At 41.1% G+C, this 10,523-nt stretch overlaps 1 protein-coding gene across 2 annotated transcripts; it reads right to left on the bottom strand.

Moving 5' to 3' along the window:
- Nucleotides 1–1,677: 1,677 nt before the first annotated feature.
- LOC308398872 (dynein regulatory complex subunit 4-like) lies at nucleotides 1,678–9,571 on the bottom strand. Of its 2 annotated transcripts, XM_080885739.1 has the most exons (12): nucleotides 9,475–9,571; nucleotides 9,080–9,175; nucleotides 7,893–8,090; nucleotides 6,926–7,120; nucleotides 5,040–5,094; nucleotides 4,721–4,923; nucleotides 4,262–4,417; nucleotides 4,051–4,131; nucleotides 3,763–3,972; nucleotides 2,924–2,989; nucleotides 2,713–2,843; nucleotides 1,678–2,424 (listed from the first exon to the last, which is right to left on the bottom strand). In XM_080885739.1, the coding sequence occupies exons 1-11, from the start codon at nucleotides 9,475–9,477 to the stop codon at nucleotides 2,757–2,759; spliced, it is 1,350 nt and encodes a 449-aa protein (XP_080741865.1). In that variant the 5' UTR covers nucleotides 9,478–9,571; the 3' UTR covers nucleotides 1,678–2,424; nucleotides 2,713–2,756. The 2 variants fall into 2 exon arrangements, with proteins under 2 accessions (XP_080741865.1, XP_080741864.1); XM_080885738.1 differs by lacking the exon at nucleotides 1,678–2,424 and having other exon boundaries at nucleotides 2,577–2,843.
- Between the last annotated feature and the right edge of the window lie 952 nt (nucleotides 9,572–10,523).

Here is a 10,523-nt window from a genome sequence, read left to right as displayed (position 1 = left end):
GATTTGAGTCAACTTTTTGACCTCATATTCCTACATGAGGCCAAAAGCTTGCAATTAGTCAAAATATAAAAGTAATATATTTAAATTGGAGCTTGAGTGAGAGATATTGTTTTGTTTGATTGTTTTTGCTGTTTTCTGTGTCTTAAAATGGTGAGAACAAGCAGCAACATCCAGGAAAGAGAAACAATGGACCTGTGTTGTGCCAAAAAGTGGTTTTGAGTTATTTACCAGATTTTTAAACTGTTGTAAATGAGTTGTTGGCCTATAATTAGTCTAAAATATGCCAAATGAATGACATCAAGTACTTTTGAACCAGAAAGAACATTTCTGTCACAAGGCAGAAGCAACAATCAGTTTTTAGCAAACTGTTTTTTTATACTTTATTTATCAAGGTATAGTACTTTGTGCTTGTTTGATCTTGTTTGATCTAAAATATGGTTACACAAGTTCAAAAAATATGCAAAAAAAAAACCCAAAACATATACACGTTTTACACTTATCCATTTCAGGGTCATGGGGCCTATCTCAGCTGTCTTGGTGTGAGTGCGGAACAACATGGACACTATCCACTCACTCTCACACCCTCACCCTATAGACAATTTTGAAACAGCAGTTATGTAAAAAAAGAAGCACTGGGACAGTGGGGGGAAAAAAAACAAGAAAGAACATGTGAACTTCATAGAGGGGCTGAGGTCAACCAGGAGGTGCAATCCCAGAAACGTCTTGCTGTGAAGGAACGTTGTAGCGTTAACCACTGAATGATTGTACAAAACACTTTAATGCAGGAAGCAATGGAAAGAATTTTAACAATTTTAATGAACAACTTCAAGATACGGTAACAAAATCTGCGGCAAGTTCAGGAATAAAAGTTGAATAATGTTCAAGGGAAGGTCACAGGTCAGCAATCTAATGGTCAAGTCTCGTTACACAGGATAGAGTTCAGCTACTCCAGCATTCTTGAACTGCTCAGTTTTCGGCAGGGTTCTCGTTCAGAAAGACTGACGTTGATTCACATAAGAATTCCCTGTTGCCCACGGGTCTAGACTTATGTGAGTATTCCTCAGTAAAGCCAGAGGGGAACAGGCAGGAAAAACCAGGAGCTAGTGTTACAGAGTATAGCATGGTGGAAAAGGATGGAGAGAATCCCCCACTAAGCTTTTGGGTTGGCATTTCTTTAGATTTTGTTTTGTATTAATTGCATGCTTTGGTGTTTTTTTTGTGTTTGATGTGAGGTGTGGGCCACACCCATGTGGGAGTGGAGATTCTACTCTAGTCCAGCTGCCAGCTATTTGGAGTTGAATACAGGGAGCAGCTGATTGGGGAGGATTGGAGGCCTTCTCTATAAAGGGGAGAGGAAACAGGAAGTAGGGGTTGTCGTTGTTTTTTTAGTAGGACACTGGTGAAGCAGGGAAGCCTCGAAGATCCAGGATGAAGTGTGCACATTTTAATGGAAAAGATTTTTAACCTGGCCTGGTTTTGCTTTTAAAATAAACTGAGGATGTTGGAGGGAGGACTCATTCTTATTGGGATGTGAGTGGATGTGCTGGAAGGCAGGAAAACAAACACTGGACTGGAGACTCTCTGTGCCCCTGACAAGGAAACTGGACCAGTTTTGGGGAAGTTCCAGCTCCCAGGATGTGATGTGGAGACCCAGCCTCGAACGAAGTCAGGCCTGAAAAGGTGGGTGGCGAGCCTTTTTGAGGAAGCTGCAGGATTGATACATTTTGGCTGCTTGTTCTTCCAAGTGACCACCTTTCCCCTGTTTGTAACCAGGATAACAACCCTGACCGCGGTGGCTTTGGGCCTTGGATTCCTGGCCAGAGTTGTCTTCAGCCAGTAGTTTTACCCGGAGAAAGAACAAATAAATCTTGTGTAACCCATTACAGTGTGCGTGTGGTGGTTCGTTACTGATCAATATTAGAGCTACTACTTCCTTGTACGGAGGCCATTTTGGGCCTTACGTAACACTAGGCAGGCTCACACACCCAATCTGGATGGAAGAGGATAAACAAGGAAAGTACCAAAACATTTACTGGAAGAGGCCTGAGTGACACTGCCACATGATATAGCTTAGCAATCTGGCAATGTAGGAATAACAGTGGTTAAATACTGCAGGTGGGTGTTGATAAGAAACAGGTGCACCAGCGGAAGTCTTGGGTAACTACGCCCACTTCTGGGAGGAGTCTCGCTCCCATGACAAAGAGCGTCAGACCGAGCAAACAAGGAGAGAAAGAGTGAAGCCAGACCAACATCTGTGACCATGACGTCTGAGACACAACGATGAATTATGTGAATAGCGCCACCTATTGACTGTCATTAAAAACACCTGACAAATGACCAATGAAGTATCTTCATCTTTCAGTTGCTCCCTTTAGAGACGACATACTGGACAAAGGATGTCAAACATGGAGATGACACGCAGGCCTAAAGGAGAAAGGCCACAGAGAAATTCATGGAGGTCATGAAGGAGGACATGCTGAGGGTTGGTGTGACAGAGGATGCTACAGATAGAGGCATGACATACCCTTTAGTCTAAAACAACACACAACACAACTCGTTTTTTTTTTTTTTCCCTCAGGATTAAGAGATCCCATTTTAAATTTTGATTTATATTTCTTTACTACTTAAAGTCATATGAGCATTAAAGGTAGATTACAGAAAAGATGTAAATGAAATAATAGTGTTCCAGTCTTTGCGATCTTTGCTTCTCACTTTAATCCAAGTGCTGCTCCACATTTTTACCATGAGGATTCCTCTCATTGGGAATTACAAAGGAGCTCTTCCACAGGAACACCAAGAGCCTTTGCCTTTACCTCAGTGTGCAGCAGCAAATGCTTGCGGACCTGCAGGATACAAAGTTTCACTGTGCTTATTGTTATGAAATACATTAAAAGTAATTTCAGGAAACAAATAGACAACTAACCATGGAAATTTGATTTATTTTGTGCTGTAGGGTCTTGATGGCAGTATTTTTGGAGTCAATATGTGCCTGCAAGCAAAAACATTAGGAGTTTCTTTAATGTTCTTATAAAAACATGACACTTCCAGAAATATACTTAAAAATATACACTCACAGGCCACTTTGTTGGTAACGCCTTGCTAATATCAAATAAATAAATGGCCTGTATTTATATAGCGCTTTACTAGTCCCTAAGGACCCCAAAGCGCATACCAGGATGAACCTTTTGCCTTCAGAGCTTTTTCTCCTATTTCTTTGTGGCACAGATTCAACAAGGTGCTGAAAACACTCCTCACAGATTTTTGGTCCCGTGATTGCTGTACATTCATAATGTGACTCTCCCGTTCCACCACACCCCAAAGGTGCTTTATTGGATTGCGATCTGGTGACTGTGGTGGTTATTTGACTCCACTGAACTCATTGCCATGTTCCAGAAACCAGTTTGAGATAATCTGAGCTTTGTGACATGGTGTGTTATTCTGCTGGGCGCAACCATCAAAAGATGGGTACACCGTGATCATAATGGGGCGGATACAGTCAGCAACAATACTCCGGTAGGCTGCGGTGTTTAAATGATGCTCAGTTGGTCCTGACGGGTCAAGAAAATCCCCCCACCACACACACACAAACACACCATTACCTCACCACCAGCTTGCTACCATGTCACTGGCTCATTAGATATTTGCGTAAATACACAGTTGAACTAGTGTATCTAACAAAGTGGCCAGTAAGTGTATATAAAATTAGTGTAAAGGTTTAGATGACTGCTGAAGAAGAGACATGAAGTAGATGTACAACACTACCTCAGTTTTCTTTATGACCCTGCTGAGGGCTGTTTGGTCCATGTTGGAGGCTGAAAGCACCGCACTGAGCTGAGCCTCCGTCTCCTCCAGGCTCTCTGTCAGAGCCTGCAGCTTCTTTTCCACCGCCATGTTCTCTATGTCTCCATTATGCTGCGCCTTCTCAACAATCTCAGTGAAAGCCTTGCGAAGTTCATCCCTTTCCAGTTGGAGCTGTGCAGCAAACACACAAAAACATTCACATAAAACGTGTGCAACTACACATGAATGGAGCTGATTGTTAGTTTTTACCTCGCTGAATTTCTGTTCCAACACCTCATGCTCTGCTTTCAGATCTTTCAGCTTTTTTCTTTTGATGTTTCCAATTGCATCCTGTCAAAAGCAGTGCACAGAAATTATGCTCATACTGGGCTACAGCGATGCTGCACACCAACGAAGATGCTGGTAAAAGCAAGAGAAACTGTCCAACAGTAAACTCTGTGAAAAAAGGTGCCAAAAGAACCTTATTTCCTGAGTAATGTCTCAGTTTCTTGGCAATTTCATCGTTTTCTTCCTTGATCTTTGAGATAAGCTCAGCAAGATGTTTGTTCTCCTTCAAAACAGTTACCACCTCCAGTTTCATGCTCTTTTGTTTCTTCTTTGCTTCATTAATTTCTCCCTGGAAAATTCAAATAAAACATTGCATGTGAAAATAAGACATATCTGGGTCAAAGCTAGTGGAAAAACTGTTCAGCAACAATAAATAATAAAATTTCAGTCACCATTTCAAATTTGGAGGCTTTTGTTTTGCATTTTCCAGAATATCAAAACAATTATTAATTCACTCGGTTTAAAGATACCCTCTAATGGTTCTGCTATTTCATAGATAAACCGTTCTAAAAATTATAAGCTGTAGTCACAAGCAGAAGACTGATCAGTAGTGAGTTATAGGTTTAAACAAAGCTTGTGTTTGTGATCGCACCTTGAGTTCAGTAAGCGTGTCCGTGTCCGTTTTCATGATAATGACAAATTCCTCAGCGCTGCGGTAGGTTTCATCGTGATCTTGTTTAAGAGCAGCGATGTGGCTGTTCCAGTGGTTTTCGCTATCGCTGATCTCACTTTTCCAGATGTTGTCCAGATCTTGTTTTAGCGCCTGCACTTTCATCTCAAACGACGCTGTAATTTCTGCCCCAGCCGTAACACAAAAGGATGGCTCCTGTTCAGTGCTTGACAACGTGAAGCGATGAATTCAACTCATAATGCGGTTTTTATTTTTGGGTTGTGTTTTTGTTGTTTTTTACCTGCAAGCTGTTTCTCCAGGTGGTCGCTTCTTGTGGTCAGTTCTTCACCATGTTTCTGTTAAGATAACAACCAGTTAGGAGTGTTTATTCTTGTAAGCTGAAGTATATCAGGGTCAGACGTGCAGAGCTATGTAATACAGTACTGAGGTGCAACAACAGATAACAGCTATGCCCACGGTTAAACCACAGTGAGAATTTTACACTAATTAATCAGCCTTAAAAGACCACAAGAACAAATTTGTGGTCAAGTTCTTACAGCTCATGGAAGCCACACTTTATGAATTCACATACTTGTGATTCTTTTTTGTTTGAGGATCAATTTTGACCAAATTTTTCTCTTTTGATAAACATTAGTGATTTTTCCCCTTATCTCGTTTATTTATTTACCCACTGTCTCTGTTTGTACTTTGCCTTCTAGTCCATCTTATTCTTAGGTTATGTTCTAGTTTAGTCCTTGTTCTCCCCACAACAGGAGGAAGTATACAATCCATACTGTTTGTCTGTGCTTGTAAGCAGTCTAGCATGCACAGTATCCAAGATATCATTTTTAGATAAATGATATCTTGGAAACCAATAACAGCTGAAGCTGATTTCATTTTGATGAAAACCAGGTCAAGGTCATGGCACATTTATGAAAATCAGTAAAAACTTTGTATTATCTACAGTTTTTTGTGGATTATCAAACTTCACAACATGATACTTGGTATTGGGGGACATGAGTACGTGTTAGCAACCAAGGTCAAAGTTGACCCTGGAAAAAAAAATCAAGAAACCATAATCTATCATATGAAAGGGCACGTAGAGAGGTGTACGACACGCACTTTTTTTAATACGACACCCTACGACATCACAATGACACCATAAAGTTTTGCAAAATCAAAATATCTCAAGTTCTTACAGCTCATAGAGCCAAAGATTTCAACTGATTCATATGGGTAAAGATCATAAAGTACACTATTTTAGTATTTAATGGTTCAAGGTCATGGGTCAAAGCAGGCTGATGTCAGCAAGTTGTAATTAAAAAAAAAATCACAAAAAATTAAGGTTTCATATCCTTTCATTATTTGTCTGTATATTTATTGTGGTAGTCTCCCCTTGTCCTTTGTCACGTGCTCACTCTGTTCTATGTAACTGTCACAGGTTCCTAGTAAGTTCCTGGTTTCTACCTAGTCTGAGTTTTCTTGTATTTCATTTCCAGTGAGTTCACCAATAAAGATCCTAACAATGTTTCACAATAAAAGCATTGTTAAAAAATGCTATGCTTTTGGACACTGGTTTAGCTCGGTGGTTGAGCAGCGACCACATACCGCAAAGCCAAATGCAGTGGTGTGTGAATTAAGCCATCCGTCCAGGTTCTACCCTCTTCTGTGTCCAAGTCATGGGAGTAACAGTCTAAGCAGAGATGGCCACACCTTCCTCTCCACAGCCACTTCCTCCAGCTCCTCTGAGGTGTTCCAAGGCCAGCCATGAGATCTGATCTCTCCAGCGAGTGCTCTCTCCGCTCAGCAGGACATGCCCCAAACACCTAACTTATGTCAGAAGCCTGAACCACCCCACCTGGTTTCTTTTGATGTAGAGGGGCAGCAGCTCTACTCTGAGCACCTCCTGAATGACTGAGGCCCTCACCCTCTCTCTAATGCTGAGATCAGACATCCTTCAGAGGATGCTCATTTACCACTGCTTGTGTCCACAGTCTCAGTGTTTCGGTCATTTCTCACAGCTTGTGGTCGTGGGTGTGGGTGGAAGCAAAAATCTACTTAAATACAGAAACATGAAGGATTTTTTCCTCAAAAGTGGAACAAGTGGCAGAGTATCTTTCTAGAGCACCCCGGCAACACTACGAATATGATTAAGGTAAAGGGAAATGTATGTTTTGTACTACAAACCAGTTCAAGTTCCTTCTTGGTGTGTTTAAAGTTGATCTCTTGGATGTCTACCCGCGTAATTGTCTTACGAAGCTCTTCCTCTAGGTGCTCTTGCTCTTTCTCCATCAGTTCATTGGACGCCAAAGAATCTGCATTCAGTTCAGCGATATCATTCAGGTGTTCATGCTGGAGGTGCTTGATCTTCTGCTTGTACACCTGGTGGGAAAAACAATCACATGTGAGCGTTCATATGGAAATCCAGTATTCCTAAAACACGTTGCCTTGCAGTTGGTATCATCCACCATCTTTTAGCCCTAACCCAAACCCCTGGCTTGGTACCTATTCAAGTTAGATCAGCGGTCTCCAACCCCTGGGCCACGGACCGGCCATGAGAGTTGAGGCTCGGGTGTGAAATTTATGGTTTTCAGGGTTTTTATCATTTTTTATCGTTAATTTTTTATCGTTTCTATCATTTTTGGTACCGGTACTGGTTTTATTTTGTTGTATTTATCCACGACACCTTAAAGGCCGGTCCGTGAAAATATTGTCGGATATAAACCAGTCCGTGGGGCAAAAAAGGTTGGCGACCGCTGAGTTATATTATAATCTCTGGCCAAACCTCATAGACAATTTAATATTAACACCACAGCCCTCTCGGTTACCCATCTTTATATTTTATGCTAGCGGCATAGAAAATAAAGACATTTGTACCTTAAATTTATCAGTAGCCATTAATAAGCAAATGTCCATAAACAGATTCCTACATATATCCTAGAATAACCTGTAAACACTGAACCACATATCCTGGTTTTACTAAAAACCTTAAAATATTAGCATAAGAAACTTGTCCTGATTTAGGTTTCTTGAAATGTTTTACTAAATTTAAGAACACGATTTGGGACTTCAGCATCACCTGACTCCATCTGACCAGCCTTCAAAATGGAAGAGCTATCTATTTTTTAATATTCTAAAATCAGTAAAATCTTACCTTAACGTCTAATTGGTGACGGGCCTCATTTTCTTCTACATCCTTTTCTACCTTTTGCAGCTCAGAGTCAACCTCCTTCTGTTTTCTAACTGTGATTTCCCAAAAGCTGTGGATCTTGTCCCTCTCCAACTGAAAGTAGTTTCTCTCTTCCCGCTCTCTATCCAGTTCCTCTCGAAGACGCATAATGTGCTCCTCCAGCTTAAAAACAGAAAGATGTGACTGTAGTTTTTATGTGCTCGACAAACCAAATGACTGCAACATATTGTCACTTTTTTTCACGCTTTAGGAGAGTCTGAGAAAATCACTCTCCAATTTCCATACACTCATCATGGGCATCAATATCATGGTAATTTGGTGATTTCTTTCTTGCTTTTCTCTAACCTACAAAGGATCAAAAGTTTACATACCAGCTCAAATATATACACATACAGTCACATAAGTCTTATAAGTGATCCTACATGTTCTACAATGTATCTTAACTTGATAAGGCCAAGGCCCATTAACTTGGAGGAGTGTGGATTAGAAAAAATCCCAAATTAATTCAAACTTGCACACACACACACACACACACACACACACACACACACACACACACACACACACACACACACACACACACACACACACACACACACACACAATCTTGGTTTTGTTTTTTTTGTTGTTTTTCTAATTCATTAAAGATATAGCGTGTACAATCATTCCACCCTGGAGAAACAGCAGTTCAAAGAAATCTTTAAAAGCCCCAAAATGCTATAACATCCATGTCCATGACGAGTACATGTAAACTTTTACCATATCCATGTTTTGTTTTTGTTGTTTTTGCTTTTTTTTTTTTGGTACTTCCATGGATTTATGCATCTTAAAAGTCTTCAGGGAAAGCTTGGCACATTACAAAGTTAGAAAAAAATCTGAATTGCATTACCTGCATCATGACGCCTTTTTGCAGGCAGGGAGGCTCTAATTAAAATATTCCAACGGAGTGTTTACAGAGCTTGATCTGTATTAGGAGCCAAGATATGTCAATCTCACTTGCATTGAGTGTTATTTAAATGTTGTGCCTCAGCTTTATGTGTTACCCCTCTCAATGCACAGATCACTTTGAACAGGTTCCTATTTGCTTCCTCCTGACTTAAAATACATATTCATACACATTCAGACACATTCTATCACTCTTCAGCTCTGACCTGCTCCTTGGACATCTCATCCTTGGTGAGGCCATTTATCAGCGTGGGGGTCCTTGGATTTGCTGGTTTTTTATCTGCACTTTTCTTTTTGGGTGGCTGGGGGGGAAAGAGTCAGCACAGCTGTTTAAAGTTAAAACTGCTTTCTGGTTAGCAACCAATGACTGCATAAAAGATAAAAGTATATATGTATCGATCCATGTATCCATTTATATTTATAAAAGAAAAGGTTTTCTATAGTCATTGGTGGTAACCTTGAGTGTGTTTTTTAATTAGCAATGAGAAGTATACAAAAGTAAGCTACATTTATACACACGCCCAGCTACTAGCGGCATAAAAAATAAAGCTGGTCATTTACTACAGATAAAGCACTTGTTTCTTAATTATTTAATGCTCACCATCTTGTACGCTGCTCAAATTACGCGAAGAAGTGTTCGGTTTGTTGCGAAAAGAGCAGCACACTCAGTAAGTACTAGTGTTGTTATAGCAACATAAACACAAACCTGCTGAGGAGGCGGAATCTACAGACGGAAAACCAATCAAATGGGACAGGAAGGGTTCTTCAAGCAGGATGATTGGTTAACAATTATCAGGAAATTCTACTGAGTCTGTTGCACACAAAACAGGCACATACTCACAAGCACTAAACAAGGAAAAAAAATGAACATCAGCGTTTACGAGTGTGCGTATCTTTCATTAAATATTTCAGTGCTTTTAAAGCCGGTGATAGAGCTTCAGGTTTTAATGCAGTTCTTTTCATGTAACCAGTGAAATCAACTTATTAGAAGTTAAGGTGGGTAACTGGAGGGGATTCACAACTGCTGCGGAGTGTTGACGTCCTACTAGAAAGGTTTTAGCATGCTTTTCAGCAGAAAGGAAGAGACTATTATCACTCCTGATCCAGTCACCTATGGGAATAGAGCCGATAATACTTTTAAAAAAAACCCTCCAAAAGTCCTTTAAAAATATGCCATATATTCTCCACTGCAACCACTGAACATCCAAGGTATGGACATTGAGGCTGTGGACAGCTACAGGTACCTTGGTGTTCATCTGAACAATAGACTGGACTGGACTCATAACTCAGACGCCCTCTACAGGAAAGGGCAGAGCAGGCTGTACCTGCTGCGGAGACTCAGGTCGTTTGGAGTGGAGGGCCCACTCCTGAAGAAATTCTATGACTCTGTTGTGGCTTCTGCTATCTTTTATGGCGTGGTCTGCTGGGGCGGCAGCATCTCTGCTGGGGACAGGAAGAGACTGAACAGGGTGATCCGAAGGGCCAGCTCTGTTCTAGGATGCCCTCTGGACCCAGTGGAGGTGGTGAGTGACAGGAGAACGGCGGCTAAGCTGTCATCCCTGATGGACAACATCTCCCACCCCATGCAGCAGACTGTGACAGCACTGAGCAGCTCCTTCAGTGGGAGACTGCGGCACCCACGGTGTGGGA

This window comes from Rhamphochromis sp. 'chilingali' (assembly GCF_963969265.1).
Source record: "Rhamphochromis sp. 'chilingali' genome assembly, chromosome: 6".
Lineage (NCBI taxonomy): Eukaryota > Metazoa > Chordata > Actinopteri > Cichliformes > Cichlidae > Rhamphochromis > Rhamphochromis sp. 'chilingali'.
This window is presented reverse-complemented; position numbering and strand designations above follow the sequence as displayed.